This window comes from Bufo gargarizans, chromosome 1, assembly GCF_014858855.1.
Source record: "Bufo gargarizans isolate SCDJY-AF-19 chromosome 1, ASM1485885v1, whole genome shotgun sequence".
NCBI lineage: Eukaryota > Metazoa > Chordata > Amphibia > Anura > Bufonidae > Bufo > Bufo gargarizans.
In genome coordinates, this window is record NC_058080.1 from 248,320,434 (window position 1) to 248,341,856 (window position 21,423).

At 44.5% G+C, this 21,423-nt stretch overlaps 1 protein-coding gene across 4 annotated transcripts in view; it reads left to right on the forward strand.

Moving 5' to 3' along the window:
* Positions 1–424: 424 nt before the first annotated feature.
* The window catches only part of PPP3CA (protein phosphatase 3 catalytic subunit alpha), a 225,117-nt gene continuing 204,118 nt past the window's right edge, over positions 425–21,423 (forward strand). For 2 of the 4 annotated variants that reach the window (XM_044302447.1, XM_044302437.1), the window contains exon 1: positions 427–880. In XM_044302447.1, coding sequence (XP_044158382.1) covers positions 823–880 — 58 coding nt within the window. In that variant the 5' untranslated portion in view covers positions 427–822. Of the gene's footprint in view, positions 881–21,423 lie in introns of all 4 variants that reach the window. The other 2 variants (XM_044302431.1, XM_044302454.1) reach the window with 2 other exon arrangements.

Consider the following 21,423-nt stretch of genomic DNA (forward strand, 5'->3'; position numbering starts at 1 on the left):
TATTTTTAAGTTTTATATTATTTCTCTAATATATTTATCAAAGGTGCCATTTAAAAAAAAAAGCGCAATGTGTCACGCAACAAACGACTATGTGGACAAACAAAAATAAGAAAAAAAATGCAAAAAAATAGAAAATCGTGGCTTCAGGAAAGGGTTAAATTCGCAGCATGTCCCCGTCCGCAGGGATATTAGCCCTCCTCATACTGTACGGCCAGAGAGCACTGATCACGGAAGGCGCGTCCGTGATAAAAACCGGATGACATTCCACCGCACCGAAACAGGAAGCGGAGGCTTGGAGGGAGCCAATCAGGCGCCTCCACACATCGTCCAATCCCCGGCGCGCACCCAGACTCATTAGCGGGGCTTCTCCCTCCTCCCACTCCGCCTCCACTTCCTCGTCTGCAGCCAAAGTGACAGCGCGGAGAGCCATAGTAACACCAGTGAGCTTCAGGGAAGGGAAATACCTGGAAGGGTGCCGACGTGTGACTGACGGCCCGCCACAGCCAATCGCCGCAGGGGGCGGGCCTAGCGCTGTAACCCTAGCTGAGCGCCGATGGTGTAGTGAGCGCTAGGCTGTACGTGTGCGGTGTGTGTGTGAGAGTGTCAGGGAATACAGTGGAGCAGTGTCTCTGGCCGGAGACAGGCTGTTGCATTTCAGTGCTCACCGCAGCTATCCGGTTATGTGTGGGGGGAGGGCTGCTGACAGACACGTTTTCTTCTTCTCCATGCTGGTGAATCATATCTGACAACCGCAGACGGAAAGGGCAGCGCACACGCCAGTTTCTCTCCGGGATATACACACATTGCAGCCCGCGGCCGGACATGTCTGAACACAAGGCCACTGATCCCAAGTTGTCTACGTTGGACAGGGCGGTGAAAGGTAAGGCAGCATATGGTGCCCACTGCGGGCATTGGGTGGGGTGCTGTAAGGTTGCCTCCTCTGTATGGTGGTAGCCCCCATTGCCAGCTCGCATCCTCATCGCATTGTGTGTGGGCGGCAGGCTGGATGCTGAATTAGGCTGGTCCCCCCCCCCATGGTGGGGCCTTAAGGAAGCATTTTAGATCTTCCACCTTCCATGGCTGTCATCCCCCATCACCTCCTGATTACATTCCACAGGATGGCCATACCAATCTGATGTCACCGTGAAGACCCTCGTTGTGCCAGCCTGCGGCGCGTCATTACCTACCCCCCCCATCTCCCCTGACGATGGCATATTACAGTGTGGGATTGCCCGATGCCCTCGAGGAAGGAGAAAAGCCTGCAGTCAATATGTCCTCACATTGGCGTCTCCTTACTGTACTCTTCCCACCAGTTGGCTTATTAACCCCTTCCAAGCAGACGGCGGCATGAGAATTGATGTTACGACTCCCATCATTGCCTAGGAGTTCTGGGGGGGCCATTCAGAGATGGTACGTTCCAGAGAGTAGTTCTAGAAGGGCTGCAAGTAGGAGCAGTGCCACATTCCAGGCACAGGTTGGGAAATTAACCCTTACGACCAGTGTTGTCCGGAGGAGAAGGTGGACACGTTTGCTTATTTATTTTTAAACTAGGTATATGGCCCCAGTGTCCGAGATGTTTAATAAATGTACCTTGCGTTAGTAAATGATCACGATGGAGCACACAGTCCGCAGCAAGAGGTTTAACGTAAAAATTAACTTTTCGCCTAATTTTTTTTGATGTGTTAATCTAGGTATATTAACGTATTCAAATCCCCGCGGCCTGGGAGCTCCTGGTCAATAACATTGATAAGGCTGGATCTATACACCCGTGCACAGGAATTGATTTATGGATTACCTTCATGTTGGAATCTGCTGATGCATCCATACGTAACTAGGAGGCTCCCCTTAGTGTGAGGGACTGCAGCATTATATGTATGCACCTTGACTGCCTAGCTCCTGCTAGCTATATGGCGCACATTGCAGCTGCTCATGGTATACCCTCGACAGGTGGTTGGGTCTTCTTTTTCTGACCGTCTACTGTTGCGTGGTAGCTTTGTCATAGGCATTGCTTGGCTGCCGTTGAGAAGAAACAGAGATTATGTAAGGACGTTGATGATATGGGATAGAGGTGTAATGCACATGCCTTATGCAGGGTGGTCAAAAGGGGTAGGGGTGAACGGTGAGAATTGCTACGTCTTCTTCTCAAGCAAAGTATGGTTTCATGGAGAACTGCTGAATGTGTATCTGGTGCTATGCTAGGATGGTCAGCAGTCCATGAAGCTATCTGCATAGAGATTTTAGATTGCTTCTATTGATTTCACCCTGCAGTCAGAAGTTTTATAGTAGGGAATGGTGTATCCATCAGGGTACTGAAGATACATTGTGTTCTTCATCATAGGCTTGAACGCTCTCTACTCTAGTTGCCCAATTTTTTTATTTTGAAGGGTAAACTGGCAGTAAGCCCCCGTCCCGTCCCCCAAGAGAGGCATTCCTCACCCATGGACGTGTTGATGTCACAATACTTTTTCAGTTACCCAAGTCCATAGTACTGTAGAAGACATGCTATTTATCATGATTAAATCCCAGAGGATGTCCTCCAAAAAGGTTTTGTGGTTTAGAAAACCCATTTTCAAATGCTGTTTGATGGGAATTTAACTTAGAGGAGGTTCCCTGGTCAGGATCCTTATGGAGAGCAGTGCTTGTTATGGACGACCTGTCCTGCATTACAAAGAGGAACCCATTGATATGACTGGACACTGCTTAATGCTTTTCTGTGATGGTGCAGGGAGCTTACACGCTTAGGCCTTATGCACCAGACCATAAGTATTTTGTAGTCTACAAAACCACCCAAACCACATTAAGTCAATGGGACCAAATAAATATGGATAGCAAAAAGACTGCTTCTGTGTTTTGCAGATTGCAGAATACATGCGATCATGTTCATGAGGTCTTACTCATCGGTTCCTCCACTGATCATGGGTGGTCCCAGCAACAGGACACTTTGTGATCAACTTATTGTAAACAGAATTGCCAACTCTGCCAAATGGAGAGAAAGTTGGTTTGGCAGGCTTTATACTACTTCTATCTGTAACTAAGCAGCCCTCAATGTACTCCATTGGGTCGCATGCATATGGTACAAATTCGATCAGCATTTGGCATCAGTTTTTTTTTAAGCTGAAACCAGGAGTGAATCCTAAGTAGAGAGAAAGTATCATGGTAATGTCTTACTGATTTTTGGCTACCTGTTAAGGGGTTGTCCAGTTTAGAAAGCTCTAGTATCTTATACACCGTATTAGGAAATTCTGAGTCGGTGGGGAAGGGTCCTGTGTTCAGGATCCTCAGTTTTTTGGCCACAGCGGGGAGCAGTCACGATGAGCATTTCTGGTTCTTGAGGACTTGTCCTGTCCTGTATTATACAGACAACCTATTTATCTGCTTATTGTGAAAGGACTCTTCTAGGAAGTGAGGGTTGCCTAAATTGCAGATGCCTTTAGAAAGAGTTGTTCCATCTGGGACATTCATGGCATAGCTTAGGATATGCCACCTATGTCAGATAGGTTTGGTTCTCACCTCTGGGACCCTCTGCTCTCTCCAGAACGGGCCCTGAAAGGAACGAGAACACCATGCATGCATGGCTTGCTCTACATTCACTACTATGGGGCTTATAAAATAATTGCTTGCCTATTTTCAGGAGTCCCATAACGGTGAATGAAGAAAGTGCGGCTTCCCCTATATTCACCGTTATGGAACTTCTGAAAATTGCCACGCCAGCACTCTATCTTTTGAACTCTCATGGCAGTCAATAGAGGGTGTCCATGCATTCCCGCTTGCTCCTCTTTGACTTCAGAGCCATGTCTTGGAGATGGGTGCAGGACCCACCTTTGGGACCCTCATCTATCCGACATTTATGCTATATCCTAACGATACACCATACATGTCCCAGATGAGAACACCCCTTTAAGCAGCTATTCTTGCTCAAGTGCCATAGAGTAAAGAACATTGCATCAAATACGTTATTTTTTTTTTTCCAAAGCAATACTACATATATTCCATCCAAACTCGGGTACCGTAGCTTGCTGCTGACCCCCCAGATACCTTTTTTATTTTATTTTTTTTATTTTCCTTTCTGTGCTATAACAAACAGATTTCTCCACTTTATTATCACTTTTGATGTTTCTGTTCCACACAACTGACTTTACTGAGAAGTAGTATTTCCTGGCGAGCATCCTTAAGTCCGTGAGCCAGATTTCAGACTATGACTACTACTGCTGCTACATTTATACCGATGAGTGTGGGATACCTTCGGTAGCTGATTCAGTGGAACAGGTACATTGTAATTTTTATTTTTTTCCTTCTGCTAATATGTTCTTTTTCTAAACATTTACCAGTGCCTCCATTGGAAGCAGATGGCTTTTGATTGAAATGGTAAAAAAGTAATCTTCTCCTGCTGTATTCTGCCTAAATAAAATCAATAACCTATATGTGCTGACAGCTTGTCCTTTGCATGACCCGTCCCTCATCCTACACAAAGCCATGCACGGATCCTTTGCCACCAATATGGGGGTGCACCATCAGGCTGGGCTTCTTGTGCTGTTGGTATTTAGTCCAGTGTTTTCCAGCAGTGCTACTATGTTGCACACCCAATCCCTCAGGGGATAAGGCGTAATTATGGTTTACAGCGTGGAGGTTGCTTCAGGCTGTTGATCAACGCTCGGAGGTCAGCAGAACTTGTTTTCATGATTTATTTGACTTTGTTAGTGCCCAAAAAAATGAATAAAGACAAATAGGGAGATTTATCAATAAAATAAAAAGATTTATTAATCAATCTGGTCCACATTTATCACACAGAAAACGTCAGCATTCACTCCATAAAGCAGGATTCGTCCCAAAATAGAAATCTGCCAAGAAGAGCGAGCGTGGGTCATAAAGTGGCATTAGGACCGCCACATTTCTGAATGTCTTATCGGAGAAAAGGCACAAGTATAGGGGATGTTGTAAGCATACCCCAGACAAGTGTAAACTTATCAAAAGTCGCACGCAGCAATTGAAATTGCGACTTTAAGTCGCAGATGCTGCAAAAAGTTGCAAATCTCCACTATTATTCTCTGTATGACATATGATAAATGTGGTGTCAACTTTAACCTTCATCTCGTAAAGTTGGCTATGGTGCAAACTGCGCCAAGAATTGATAGATCTCCCCCCAACGTCTTCCCATTGTTGATGGGTGCAACTAGTAGTAGCGGAATAGTCTCCGATCACAATACAAAGACCCACCCCACTAATCATCTCCTAAAATGTGCCACTTAGGCTAGTTTCACATTAGCACTAGGGCTCATGCACACGACTGTTGGATTTTGCAGGTCCTCAAAACTTGGATACCAGCCGTGTGCATTCCAGATTTTGCTGAACAGAACAGTCCTATCCTTGTCGGTAATGTGGACAATAATAGGACATCTAAGGCTACTTTCACACTGACGTTTTGGCTTTCCATTTGTGAGATCTGTTCCGCGATCTCACAAGCGGTTTTGCCCTTAATGCATTCTGAATGGATAAGGATCCGCTCAGAATGCATCAGTTCCGCCTCCGTTCCGCTCTGGAGGCGGACACCAAATTGCTGCTTTCAGCTTTTTGGTGTCTGTCTGCCGAAACTGAGCCAAACGGACACACAATGTCCTGACACACAATCCTGACAGTTCCGCACCAAACGCGAGTGTGAAAATAGTAGCCCAACGCACACTGAGTCATTTTATGTTTTTTTTGCGGCACAATTGATGTGAATGTTTCCACATACGGGCTGCAAAAAAAAATGGAACGGACTGAGGAAATAAATAGGTTTGTGTTAGGGCTGCACGATATGGGAATTTTGTGCAATTGCGATAACAATATGCGATGCGATATTTTAAGGGAATTGTGCTAGAGGTCTATTTGCTTGGATTCTCAAGGCAAAAAGCACACAGAAATTACTGATAATGCTGAAATGTAGTTATGCTTAACGCAAGAACTGAAATGCACAGTGTTTTTCAAAATAAAACCTTTTTACTAAATTAAATGACATATTTGCATTACTGCAAAAGTACAAAATCCAAAACTTGCCATTTTCTTAATAGCACTGCACAGGACAGATAAATGGAAAAGAATAAATAGAAGAACATTTGTTCATTAAAATAACGACTTGCCTCCAGCCCCTCCTCCCTCCCCGCACTGTAACTGATGTATCGCCGGCCGCGCTGTGCAGCATAGCGGCCGGCGATACAAAAGTGTCAACCATCGCTTTATAAGACGCACTGCCATTTTCGTCTTGTAAAAAGTTTTTCTTATAAAGCGAAAAATATGGTAATACAATTGCAGTATTTTTGGGTCGGCCAATTGGCGATTGCGATATGGCGATTTATTGCGATTGCTTTGGCGATTTAGTGTGCAGGCCTAGTTTGTGTGTATGAGCTCTTACAGACATCCAGCAGGCTGTTCTGGCAGAAAACAGCCTGTCGGAGTTCTTTGGATCCGCCATAGCCGGAAAGTGCCGCCAGCCCATTGGACCTCATTGACTATAATGGGAACCAGTGAAGATCCTGCCGCTCCCTGGCCTGTATGCTGGGAATCGGCCCGGCAAAAATTGCTGCACGACAGTTTTTTGTCTGGCTGAATCCCGGCATATATACATGCTATTTGCATTTCTTTTACACTCGTATATTTTGGCAGCTTTTTTTGGTCATAAGTCTTTGATCGGCAGTAATGTGGCAGCCTGTTCTGCAATCTTGTTACTTCAGTGGGGCTAAGCACAGCAGCTATACAATGTACAGCGCCATGCTTGGCCACTGCGCTCCGAGGAGAGTCTGTGCCTTCCCAAACAGCTGATCGGCAGGAGGCCCGGGTGTCAGACCCCAGCCAGTCGGATACTGGTGACCTTATCCTTAGAATAGGTCATCGGTATCAAAATCCTGGAAAACTTCTTTAAAATGTTATGATACGTCATAGATACACGTGAGAAGATTGACGGTGATGTCTGATCTTGGAAAGGAAAAGGGCTGGAAATCTGACATAACAGCCAATGCAAAGTGTCACCTCTAAGCAGTACTCCAGCGTTTAAAAGGAAGGCGTCGCCTATAAAAAAAAAAAATTCTGCCAGTTAAACCTAGATGGTGACACACAATTCTTCTATTTATTTTTATTTATTATTGTACATTTTTATTCTATTTCCTGAACACGATTATGGGGACCACTATCTTGCCTTTACAGCAACCGCCATGGTCCATAGACACAAAAGATAGGAGGGGACTCATCAGCTTCTCCTAAGAGTTTTCTAGGCAGGCTCTGTGACCTGTGTAGGGAGGGACTAGATAAGCTATGACAGCACGTCATGTTATCTATGTATCAGATTTGTAACCCTGTTTGTGATGATGAGATGACTGCTGAAAAGTGATCTGTACAGAACAAGAAGTCCTGACATATTAGGTTTAGCAGCCAGTGTGTAAACGTAAAAAAATAAAACTGTAAAATTGCACCTAAACTGTGATTCCTTTAAAGCCACTCCTGCCTTTCCTGTTAATTTTCAAGTGTGACATGAAAAATCGCTAATGTTGTTAAATTGCAGTTTGTACCGATTTGGTGCCATTGCTTGCTGAAGATTTCACTCATTACAATGGTAATCTGCAGCGTAAATTGACTACGGATTTAAAATCTCCTCTGTAGTTTACTCTATTGATTGATTTATTTTTGCATCGTGTGAATGAGATTTCTTAATATCTCATTCACTTTGCCTTGTATTGTAAACGTGCCTTCAAGGATGAAAGGTTTGGTGGAACATCTTTGGTAAGGGCCAACCATTGAGGCCACCCAGGTGCCCAAAGATCGTTTGTATTTTTACACCAAATAGAATGTGAACAGTGCCGAAATCCGCTTACATTTTATTGGTGGCTGTTTTCCCAGTTTTCTTTTTAAAGAGCTTCCTGAAAACTAAAAAGCTTCTAAAATTGTGTGAAGTATATATCAGATGGAGACGAGGAGAGGCTGATCAAAGAGCACCTTCACTGCAGTCTGGAGTTTCGTGTGTTTTGGCTAATAGACGTGTCAAGCTGTGATAAAAAAAATCTTCAGGTTTTCATTTTTCATTTTTTTTTTCTTTTCATACTTGCATCCTTGCCTCTCTGCCACGGAGGTCTGGGTTTCTAGAAGGCATAGTTGAATACGCTGAGGCTTGTTCTGAGGCAGTTTCAGATCCACACCTGAAATTGTGCACAGTTTACATTGGGCAGCCTTGAGTTCTGCTTTTTGTGTACAGTGTTTCTATAATTGTCCCAACATCCGGACGTTGGTTCTTTATTTTTCAGTCGCATCCTTCAACTTTTATTTGAAGTTTGTCATGTGTTTTGTGTATTGTAAAAGCTTTTATTAGTGTACTCGTTGGAATAAGCCAACTCCAGCTTATTCTCGGCATCATGGCAGGCTTGGTGGTTTTTATGCGGTTAGGAACGCTGTAATTACTAGTGGACGCATATTGCCACACAGATGTGTACATGGGTGTAATCTGCATCCTTCTATGAATATAGCTTATTGAGGGTGGTTTGTAGGAGAACTCATCAGTTGTGATGCAAGTCGGCTAAAGTCCATGACCAGCCTATTTGTTTTCCGCCAGCGCACCCCATTATTATGAATAGGGATCCTATGGGTGTCTGGCCATGCCGAATACGGCAATTCTAGTATTCCGCTCCTCTGCCAGAATAGCACCAGAATGCCCTAACCCAGGTGTGGATGTAGCTGAGCCTCTTGTCATAATAAAAAAAAAAAAAAAAAGTCCTATATAGGGTAACCAAAATAACTCCCATACAGGTTGTGGCCTTTATCACGCTGTAAATAAAGTGATAGATTCGTAATGCATTTCTGAAAAACTAATTCAAAGGGAACTGTACTTTGTTAGTAAAAATGACTACAACAGCTAAAAAACATGAAAGCTACCAATACGTTTAACAGTATAACAAACATCTAACTTTTTATTTTCTAATTCCTGCCCATTTCATGTGTTTAGTTGACATGACTAAAGCCGTCCTTGCACTGCAGATAATGGACAGTTGAAAGGACCCATTTAAGACTTTTTTATTTTATTTTTATTTTTATTTTTTATTTATTTTTTATTACCGTCTGCTCCTTGTTATGAGGGAGATAGCTGTTAAAAAGTTGCTCTACTGTGCTGGATTTATTTGGCCTGTCTTTGGAAAGTTGTTGACGCCTAATGGCGGATCTGCGTCCTCTTAACAGAAGCCCAAACCAAAGTCACAGACTGACAGAGATCAATTTGCTGTTTCATAGTGTGCCTAAACATTTAGTTCCACTTTCTTAACTTAAACATATATTGTACATGTGATAAAAAATAAATAAAAAAAAATAAAATAAAATTCAAACACCCTGTGATTTTGCAAGTTCTCCCACTTAGAAATCACAGAGGGGTCTGAAAGTCACATTGTAGGTGCATTCCCACTCCAAGAGACAGAATAAAAAAATAAAATAAAAATATAATATATATATATTTTATTTCAGGAAATCACATTGTATGATTTTTAAAGAATTTATTTGTCTTGCACTGCTGAACATAAGTATTTGAACACCTGAGAAAATCAGTGTTAATATTTGATACAGAATGTGTAATTACAGAGGTCAAACGTTTCCTGTAGTTCTTGACCAGGTTTGCGCACACACCGCAACAGGCATTTTGGCCCACTCGTCCACACAGATCTCCTCTAGATCTGTCAGGTTTCGGGGCTGTCACTGAGCAACAAAGAGTTTCAGCTCTCTCCAAAGATGTTCTATTGGGTTTAGGTATGGAGACTGGCTAGCTAGGCCACTACAGAACCTTGATAGGCTTCTTACGGAGCTACTCCTTGGTTATCCTGGCTGTGTGCTTCAGGTCGTTGTCATGTTGGAAGACCCAGCCGTGACCCGTCTTCAATGTTCTGACTGAGAGTAGGAGGTTGTTGCTCAAAATCTCACAATAAATGGCCCCATTCATCCTCTCCTTAATACAGTGCAGTCGTCCTGTCCCCTTCACAGAAAAGCACCCCCCAAAGCATGATACTGCTTCACAGAAGGTATGGTGTTCTTGGGATGCAACTCCTCCTTCTTTTTTCCTCCAAACACGATGAGTGAAGTTTAGACCAAAAAGTTCTACTTTGGTCTCATCTGACCACATGACTTTCTCCCATGCCTCCTCTGGATCATCCAGATGGACATTGGCAAACTTCAGAGGGCCTGGACATGTGATGACCCGAGCAGGGGAACCTTCCGTGCAATGCATAATTTGAAACCATGACGGCGTAGTGTTCTACCAACAGTGACCTTTTGAAACTGGTCCCAGCTCCTCCCTTGTAGTTCTGGGCTGATTCCTCACCTTTCTTATCAGTGATACCCCACGAGGTGAGATCTTGCGTGAAGCCCCAGTCCGAGGGAGACTAACGGTTGTCTTTAGCCTCTTCTATTTTCTAACAATTGCTCCAACAGTTGCTCTATTTTCACCAAGCTGCTTGGCAATTGATCCGTAGCCCTTTCCAGCCTTGTGGAGGTTCACAATTTTGTCTCTGGTTTCTTTTGACAGCTCTTTGGTCTTGCCCATGGTAGTAGTTGGCGTCCAACTGTGGGGTGGACAGGGGTCTTTTTTAAAGAGCTCAGACAGGTGCCACTAAGTTAGATTCATGAGTAGAGTTGAGGTGGACTTTTTAAAGGCACAGTAACAGGTCTTTAAGAGCCAGAATTCTTGCTGTTTCTCAGGTGTTCAAATACATTTTTATAATGGTCCCATTATCATTGAAAATCGCATCCGTCAGATTTAGTTGGTTGCTTAGCAGGTCAGAAAAACGACTCTCCTTTTTCTGTTCTGTTAAGAGATCCTGTTAGAAAGTGTGACTAATGGACACTTTTTACGATGACAGACGGCTCATTGAAAACCTATGGCTCCATTAGTTTACCCGTTTGGAGTCAAGTCTGTCTTAAAATGCCCCTACAAAAATGCAGCGTTTGTAGGGCGGTTTATGATGTAACATTTGGTTGCTGTATTTTTTTAATTAATTTTTTGCTACGGGAAAGAAATGCAGACAAAAAATGCATTTAAAAAAAAAAAATTCCATGTGCATCCACTCAAAATGCCGGAATGTGTTGTGACCCATCAGTTCAGTGCATCGCTTTTCAGGGGCGGCTGTTCCTGTACAGAACTTTTTATTAAAGTAGAAGCCTATATTGGAAAAGTCAAAACTAGACCATAATTCTGATGCATTAAAGGTTTGTAAAATGTAAAGTTTAGTCCATATGTAGTTCTTCGTCAGTGTACCTGTACTTATCAAAAGTGTGTGTGTGTGTATATATATATATATATATATATATATATGTATGTATGTATGTCATGTGACCCCCACCAATCGCTAGCAGGAGAAAGAAGTGCTCACACAGGGCGCTATCTCCTCACTGCAGGACCCGGACTCAAGGCTAGCTCGTTGACTTTCTATTGAGTGAGGAGAGATGTCAGAGCACTTCTTTCTCCAATTAGTTTGGGTCTCGACTCACTGTGACATATGATACAAGTATGTTACTGCAAGAAGATGTAGACTGGCACAATCAGAGTCACAGGTGCACATCCATAAGCTGTACTTGTCGCAAACAACAGAACTAGGGATTAGGGATTATCCTGGATTGCAGTTGTACTATACATGCAGAAATAGAGGCTCTTCGCTCACATTTTGATCAAACGTGTGTCGGGCCCATCTACCAACGTCAAGGTGGCTTCTGCAGATGGCTACCTAACACTAACAGATCTGCCTCTCCTGGGCCTAACCTAAGCCTACAATGTTCACGGAGGTGTAGCAGCCAGCTATATTTATACTCTGTTCTATTCGGTTAGTGTTAGGTACCCATCTGCAGAAGTCACCTTGATGCCAGTGATGGGCCCGACATACATTTTATCAAAAATGTGCACACAGAGAGCGTATAGTAACAATGTAATCCAGAATGATCCATTATCCCTAGTTGCTGCCATATATTTTGGCTACAAGCTTGTTTAAATTCCTTGTCAACCATAAGGCTTGTTTTACACTAGTGAGGTTTCCGTCCAGATGTGGACCACATCTGTACTGACCCATTCATTTCAATAGAGAAAATATATATATATATATATATATCACACACACACACACACACACACGTGCAGCACTTGACTCCATTCAAGAGAGTAGGTCACACGGACGTCGTCCAGATGCAGTCCATTTTCACTGATGGTTGCTAGGAGGTGCTGTAGGTTATTCCTCAGTTTTTCTTCACGTGTGTGTGAAAAACTGATTTAAAACTGATGCAATTTTGGTGGAAAAAACTGAAACCCTGAACAGTCACAGACAAATCTATTTCCACTTGCCATCCGTTTTTCACTGAACGGACTCTGACCTATTCCACATCACTTATGTGAAAGAGGCCTAGCTGAGTTTACTCTGCTCTATTTATTGCCCTTTATAAATGAAATAATTCACTGGCGGCTAGCTTATGTGAAAGGTGGTTGGGCGCCCCTCTGAGCGTATATTTAGCAGGCAGTAAGAGGATGCCTGCTTTCTATTCTGTATTGTACACAGACATTATTCTAGTCCCGATGAACCATTTCTGACAGGACACCATATAAACACTGTCAACGTGTAAATCTCTTAATGCTGGAAGCCCCAGCGGTGGAGGGAGCCTGAAGGCTCATCCATTTGCTTACAGCTAAATATTAGTATTCCTGAGTCTTCATTACTTTTCACTACATGATATGTTGGATGACTACTACTCATTCTGAAGGCAGGCTTTCCCTGCTAAGTACAAAAGGATGTCTGCAGTTTATAATGACCTAAGTGGAGGCTCTGTCACCCAAATATGAGTGAACAAATAGTAATCCACACTGTATGGAGTTTATCTGGAAACCAACGTGAAGCTGGCCATGGCTGAACAGGTATTCCCAGAAATCTGCGCTCCTGCAGCCATCTGGCTTCTTTTTAGCAAGGTAGGCTTAAGAGGTAGTTAACGATGCTACCTGGTCCCTTAGGATAGACCATCGGTATTGGGTTGGTTGGGATCTAACTCTCTCGGCACCCCCACCGTCCAGCTGTTATTGTTTACATGGCACAGGGCCGTACTTTTAGTAGGGACAAGATGCAATACCTGGAGCAACTACCTTTTTAAACAGAAAAGGAGACGTGGTACTTTCTGGAGCACCATGACTCCTTCAGGCAGCTGTTCCGCTGGGGTGTTGAGAGTTGGACCTCTGCCAGTCTAATATTGATTGCCTATCCTAAGCACAAGTATGTCTGAAGTATGTACAGAGCCATGGTGCCTGTATTGGGTTTTCCCAGTTTCAAATCTACTCTTGATAAGGAATCCCAGAACATCCTAGGACTGATTCACATGACCGTGGTTGGCCTGGCAAATATGGTCCATGTCCCAGCGTACTCTCGTAGACGGACCACTACTCCCCTGATAGGTGATGATACAGTCAGTCTCTATCTGATCACAGGGCTATTGCAGTGTTCTCACATGATGAGGTGAATACACTGCAATAGCCTCAGAATCGGATATGAACTGACTGTATCGTAAATTAATATGATACAGTCGGTTGGGGGAGGGGAGGGGGCATGGCCAACACACGGGCCATGTTTCCTGGACAGAGTGCAGTACTGTAAATCGTCCATTTTGGGTTTCATTCACACGTCTACAGCACAACTGTTGGCTGGACAAAAGCTGTTGCATGCAAATGTTACGTTTATGCCAGAAAGTGGTTGGATCACCGTTGGACCCCATTATAGTCAATGGGGATCTGGCGGTGAAATCCCGGTAGGCTGCTCTCTGCTAGATCCGCTGCCGTAGATGAGAATGTACCCTCTTCCACTGCAGAACACCATCAGGGAATTTGGCTGCTGCAATGCTGTGACCCTTATCGCTGCAGCCCATACACGGAGGGGTACTCTTGATGGAAATGTGACTGATACGGTATATTTTAGACAGCGGCTAATAATATAAAACACCAGATCTAAGCCTGTTTCTTCTATATATTCTTAAAAATGTCTCCTACTTGCCCTTTCACGAGAGCCTCTAGCTCCAGTTACATGACTTATCAACCCACCAGTCCCTGTATTACGTTACCTGCACACAACAGTGATTCCATTTCTGTCCTCGGCCTTATAGTAGCGAGCTAGATTGTCAAACCTACTGCATAAAGATGTGACTCCTGTCCTAAATACTAGTTGACAGCCTGCTTTTTATTACATCATATCTTTTTATTATATGTACATTGTCCATGAAACAAGTGCATCCTATGATCTGTGGAAATGTCAATTCATAGGTCAACTGCACAAGTTAAAGGGATTGTCCGGCTTTTGGGCATTGTTTGCCTATCCCTCGCAGCCGGTTGTACCTGTTGAAAAGAATCCTACTCGTCGGATTCTTGCTTCATTATTTCAGCAAACTGATCCAGTTTTCCAGTCCCTGCCTGTAAAGTTTCGGACAGATGGTCATGTGTGCCGCTGCAGCAACTGCCTGCCCTCAGAGGTGATGTGTCCCCACCGCTAAGGCCAGACATTGGCCGCATAGGCCAGGACCTTAAAGGTATGCGCAGACTGCAAAACCGGATCCGGCATTAATGCATTTCAATGTAAAATAAAGTATCTCAGAATTTTCTCAGTCCAAAAACTGTACAGTGACTGAACTGAAGAGATCCTGACCGGATTGCTCTCCATTCAGAATGCATTAGAATAAAACTGACTTTTAACGCAAGTGTGAAAGTACCCTAACTGCTGTCTCATCAGGAACCCCAGGCCAGAAAAATGAAGCATTCCATAGCATCAAGCAGCTCTTCTCCCTTGCTAATAGAGGGACTGGTCCTATATACAATTCCTCTACATAAAAAAAGTTGTTATATTCTGTAGAGCTGCATTCACAATTTTGCCGGCGTCAGTTGAATTCACCCAACATTCCTTGCAGTGTTAGTGTCTGCTTAGCTATTGCCCTGGTGATTATACATTTTAGGGCATTCTATAAAATTGTCTGGATATACACATTAGGCTGCAGGCACTGGCCGTGTGCACCATGCATCACTGTGTGGAACCATTGACTTGATTTCAATGGGTCCGCGAGCCACATGTTGTGGACAAAGATGGGACACAAATTAGGGGTGCACCGAAATTCCGGCGGCCGAAAATGGGCCTAATCCATTTCGGCCGATATTGGTACATATCGGCAGAAAATAGCGGGGAGGGACTGGGGAGGAGGAGCTGGGGGCCGGTGCGTTCACTGTTCTCCGGCCCCCAGCTCCAGTAGTTATAAAATGTGTGCAATTAATAAGGATTCTATTCATGAGGCCCCCTCTGCAGTAGAACATTCAATATAGCCACATCCTACTCACAGGGCTGTTATCTTAATGCTGGCCGTCCGGGCAGACGAGCGGCAGCGTCACGACTGACGTCATGTGCCCGGCCTACTTTCTGAATGAAGGAGGCGGCGCAGGCATGTGACGTCAGTCGTGACGCTGCCGCTCGTCTGCCCGGCCGGCCAGCATTAAGATAACAGCACTGTGAGTAGGATGTGGCTATATTGAATGTTCTACTGCAGAGGGGGCCTCATGAATAGAATCCTTATTAATTGTACACATTTTATAACTAGTCTGTACTGGAGCGGCACTGTTGTGGGGGGGGGGGGGGGTCTGTGGATGGCACTGTTATGGGGGGGGTCTGTGGATGGCACTGTTATGAGGTGGGGCGTCTGTGGATGGCAAAGTTATGAGGTGGGGCGTCTGTGGATGGCACTGTTATGAGGTGGGGCGTCTGTGGATGGCACTGTTATGAGGTGGGGCGTCTGTGGATGGCACTGTTATTGGGTGGGGGGTCTGTGGATGGCACTGTTATTGGGTGGGGGGTCTGTGGATGGCACTGTTATTGGGTGGGGGGTCTGTGGATGGCACTGTTATGAGGTGGGGCGTCTGTGGATGGCACTGTTATGAGGTGGGGCGTCTGTGGATGGCACTGTTATGAGGTGGGGCGTCTGTGGATGGCACTGTTATGAGGTGGGGCGTCTGTGGATGGCACTGTTATTGGGTGGGGGGTCTGTGGATGGCACTGTTATTGGGTGGGGGGTCTGTGGATGGCACTGTTATAAATATCATTTTAAAAAAAGTATTTTAAAAGTATTTGGGCAAAAAGGCAGTTTCGGTTTTCGGTCAAGGGCATCCTGAATTTTCGGTTTCGGACCAGAATTTTCATTTCGGTGCACCCCTAACACAAATCCTATGTTTTGTGGTACGGACCCGGTAGAACATGGAAGAACCCAATGTACTTTAGATAGTCCATCTGATGGATTTGCCTGCCATTCGTCTTCTGTGTATGGCCGGCTTAAAGGGGTTTTCCAAAATTGTTTTATTTTTCTTTACTGATTACCTCATCGGGATAGGCCATCAGTATCTGATTGGTGGTGGTCCGACACCCGGGACCCCCCACTGATTAGCTGGCTGAGAAGGCACAGCCGCTATATAACGTACGGCGCTGTCTTTGGTAAGCACTGACAAGTCTGTGGCTCTCACAGGAGCATCAGTGCCTTCTCAAACAGCTGATTGGCGGGGGTCCCAAAAATCTTTGAAAACCCTTTTAACTGTTCCAATGCAATGATAGGCACGTGGTTTGTCGACTGTTTCTAGAGAACACTTGAAAAATAGTTCTTGGCGTATAACTCATTGATTAGTGCAAAATAGGTGAAAAAGTGTAATACAATTATTTATTTTTTTGGGCATAAAAACTATAACGTAATGTTCCCTTAAAGAAATGGAGAGGATTAGCAGCGCTGAACCCCATTGATTATAATGAGACAGCAGAGATATGGCCAGTTTCGGCATAAGTGCCGGGTTTCAGAAGAACAAAAAGCGGGGCACTGCCAGAAACTGGATGGATCTCCGCCATATCTCATTGTAGACATTAGGGATCCTGCGGTGCACAGCCCTGTTCAGCTATAGAGGAAACGGTGATCTCCAGCAGGCAGTTTCTCTGACTGATTTAAAAACACACATGTAAAACATACCCAAATTTGCTTCAGGCCACTTTCACATGGTCAGCATTTGGTCAGTATTTTACATCGGTATTTGTAAGCCAAAACCAACAGAACACCGACTGGGGGTTGGGCATGTCTACTTAAGCTCCCTATTCTTATCTGGCTATAATCTTTCTGTGTCCTGGGGGCTACTTAGCAGTTACAGTGTCTCTGTCGTAACATATATCCATAGAATGGGCTGTGAGAAAGAAATATCGCTTAAAGTATAACTGTCGTATTTTATGATTTATTTTTTGGAGTATTGGATTGTGGTGATTAATATCTCCTTGGTGGCCCTATTTCAACTTTTCACTGTGTACTCAATTGCCCATTAATTCCACAGTTTTGTTCCCTGTACTGCCTATTTTTACCTGTGCTTAAAATCAGGTTCCTATGCAGGTCCGTCTATGTGTTGAAGGACGGAGGACACAGAAGCAGCAGCGTGCAAGGTCACATTACTGACAGCCAGGGACTGTAAGTAAATGATTAAAGACAGGTCCTCCCCAGCAGCTAACAGTGCCTGGGCTGTGTGCACTTCTCCCTGTCCCGGCACTTGGCAGACGCTCCCTCACTCAGCAGACTGGGACAATGCAGAGTTGGAGCAGCACAGAGCAGAGAGATCTGCCGTCTGCTCTGTATAAATGAGAGCAACATGTAGTAAGAGGACCCCTTTGTGCTGCAGGAGATTAACCCTTTAGGGGGAGGGCTCTGGTTACTGACACTTTTGGGGGCTATTGTTACTGGCTAGTGAGGGCAGGCAGGATTGGCCTCAGGGGGAGGGCAGTGGCGGCCATCTTTAACTGAATAGTGAAATTGCAGTTTTAAGCAGACTGGTTGCTAAGGGCTGAATCTCTCTCTTTTTGTCTGTCTCAGCGCGTCGGCAGTGGTGGAGACACACCATTCCCCCTGCACATGCGCAGTTTAGTAGTGCCTACTTTTCCTATATCTTCAGCAGGGTTGCCTGGGAAATGTAGATTTGAGTAAGGCCTCTTGCATACGAACGTGCTACGGGCCGCATAAAGCGGTTCCACAATACAGGGGTCACCAGCCGTGTGCATTCTGCATCCAGAGATACAGAACGGAAGAACTACGGAGTGCTTCTCTGGTGTTCTGTGCTTCCAGTCCGCAAGAAGATAGAATTTGTTCTATATTATTGCGGAATGGACGGATCGCGGATCACATTCAAGTGAATGGGTCTGAGATCCACATACGGGTGCCCATGCAATTTGCAAGCACGGTCATGGAGCCCTTACGTTCGTGTGCAAGAGGCCTAAGTGGGTGGTCATGTGGTGCAAAGTGTTCCTGAACTGTGGGAATGCCGATTGGGGGAAAACTGCTAGGAACTTGGTGTATGCACATTTAGGGCCAGTTCACACAGTTATTTAGTGCTGATTTTGGAGTGTTTCTGCCTCAAAGTCTTCTTTAAAAAAACGCCTTAAAACAGCCTCCCATTTATTTCAATGGGAAGCAGCACTTTTTTACACGTATAAAAAAACAGCATGTCCTATCTTGGGGATAGATCATCAACATCTGATCTGTGGGATCCCGGGTGTCTCTTCGATGGGGCTGAACCACGCCCAGGCCATTGAAATAGTTGTGATGTCACTGACCTGCGGGGAAACGTGGATAAGGCCATGGTGCTACTGCAAGTGCTGCAGCCTTCTCAAACTGTTGATTGGTGGGGGTTCTGAGTAATAAAAAGGTGTAGAACCCCTTTAAGTGTATAACGGGGGAAGGTCTGCTGTCCAGTGTGCATTCTGTTGCCTCATTTACTGTGACTTGCATATTGGACGTGGTATAGGACAGCTGCCCACCGCCTGGGCTTTGCTTCATCCCTTTCTTACAATTTGTGCTGTTCAGGTATTGAGATATTCCTTATAATGAGAGATTTTCTGCCTCCTGCATCATCTTCCCCCAGATCTGTTATTCCTCCATTGAGTGTGCATCAAACACTGCTGACATGTGTGGGCTAAGTCTAAAGCTGGATAGCCTAGGTGCTATTAGCTAATGGGCATCAGCTCGTGACAACACCCACAAACCTCCCTGGCACAGACGTGAATAGTTTTCTTTTTCCGCCGAGCACTTGGTTGCAGATTACATTTTGGAAATGACATGTCACATCCTATCATTCGACACGCATCATGCAGCGTCCCCCGATTTGTGCCATTTTTGTCATGTTTCGATGCCTGCTTGTCTAAGGCCGGTATATGGAAGCGTTTGGTTGTTCTTGCATGTGCCTGTTGAACGCTGGTGGTGGGGGTCACGTAAAACAATGCAGCAAGATGGTAATAAGCAGCGCTCACACAGTAATCTTGGTAATTGTAATGCTCCCTGCTATTGCTGTGTGCAGGCTGCTGCTAACATGGGAAAACTCTAATTGTAAGATTACATAGCTGGAGATAAACCCTACCTAATGAAAGATCGGGGCACGAGGGGAGGGGATCTGCTGCCTTTCACATGTCTCCATCAGCACACGGAGGTTGTCTTCTCCGAGAGCGTCTATGGGCAAATCTCGGGGTTTCTCCTTTTTTGTTTTGAAATCGTTTTATTAATTAGTCCAGACAATGCATTTTATTAGTGCGATATGTATGTCTAACAATGGATTAAACATCCAAGTCATTTTTTATATATATATATATTTTTTTTTTTCCCCCCTTCGATTTGAAAAGATTGGTCTTCGGTTTTCTTCCTGTGTCCATGGAAACCAGCAGCATTACATAAAGAGAAAATCCCTCAACCTTTCACCTTCTCCCTGCCTCCTACACAAGCACAGAAGAGAATTCATGAATATCAGATTGGATTAGCACCACTACATTTTTCTATCTCCCATCCCAATAAAGATGCCCTGAGGGGGTATGCATCTGCGAATAGTGGTCATTTCTGAGGAACCCATAAGTCATGAGCAATTCTGTATGTAGACATGTCTATGCCAGTAGGAGTCTTGCTGGAGGCTTGGGTCTTCACCTATCCAGAGAGAATGGTGGTGCCTCCAGTGGGTTCAGATGTGCAGTTAGGCTCCATATACTAATATGGCCAACAATCAATCTTACAGACAGATTTATAACATATCTACTTGACCTCCAGGGTGTCTACGATGGGAAAATCCCTTTAAATACTAGACATTAACCAACACAAACCACTTATTGGCAAAGAGGTTTTCCGGGTTCAGTATATTGATGACCTATCCCAGTGGTGGTGAACCGTTTAGAGACAGAGTGCCACCCGCAACCCACTTATTTATCGCAAAATGCCAATGCTGCAATCTAACCTGAATACCTATATAGTATATCGTCCGTATACTTAATCATTTAGCTATAATATCCTGCCTGCATTAAGGTCGCTGCTTGTGCTGTTCATAGTGCGCCCTATGGTTATGCATCGCTGGTAAAGTCTAACGCATAGTGACACAACCTGATGCAAACTGATTATAACTGCTCAAAAAAGGCAGATTAGTGCTAACTGAGCATGACTGACGCTCAAAATAACGGATCGCCCTGAATGAGATATTTGATACGCTACTATATTTTGAGCAGCACTTTTAACCTGGAGACTGACCAGCTTTAGCTTCTAGCTTGTGGAGTTGCTTGCCTCTACGTGTCTTGAAAGATTGACATTTGAACCAGCCGGGCGCGTCCTGCCGCTCTGGGAAGAGATTGAGTTTAGTTTGGTCACATTTCTGTTTGACCCGATTGAAATGGATCACGACGTTCAGAGTTTCTGCAAATGAAAAATACAGAATATCGGTCTGTTCAGAAAGTGAACGCATTCCCTTTATTTTTAAAAGGAGTCTTTCAGTTGAAGCATTGCTATTAAACTCACCGCAGTGGCCGGTAGGGTGCCTTGCTTCAAAGAGTGATCCCACAATCTGGAAAAATGTGTCTTTTAATCTGTATGCAAAACTGTTATCCAGCGCTTCCCTCTGTGCCTTGTAGTAATTCCCCTGCAGTTGCTTCACATTGGCTATGGACAGAGGAACATTAGTTTGGGACAGAACTACCCCTGTATGTCATCCAGAGCCAGGTCGGAGCACTAGGTCTTTGTCAAGTTGCTCAGAGCCCTAGTTCTCCAAAACGTGTTGAAGAATGCGACTGCTTTTTATTACAGGAACATCCATGAAAGCGATCTGACTTCTAGATGATGCCGAGTGGTAGTTTTACGCCAGTCCTACTCTTTCCATGTTGTGGTCCCCTGTACATACTAACCCTATGAGCACATTCTCGGTACTACTGTACCATGATGACAGGGCCAGGCTTCCTCCTCATATGCATATGGATGAAAAGATTATTTATTTTTTTCAAATTGCAGAATCCCTTTTGGCAGCCACCGGTATGAGTGCAATATAACAGGTTGAACTGGACGGATGTTATAATTTATGATACAATCCATTCATATGAGATCGAGGTGGGGCAGACACACGGA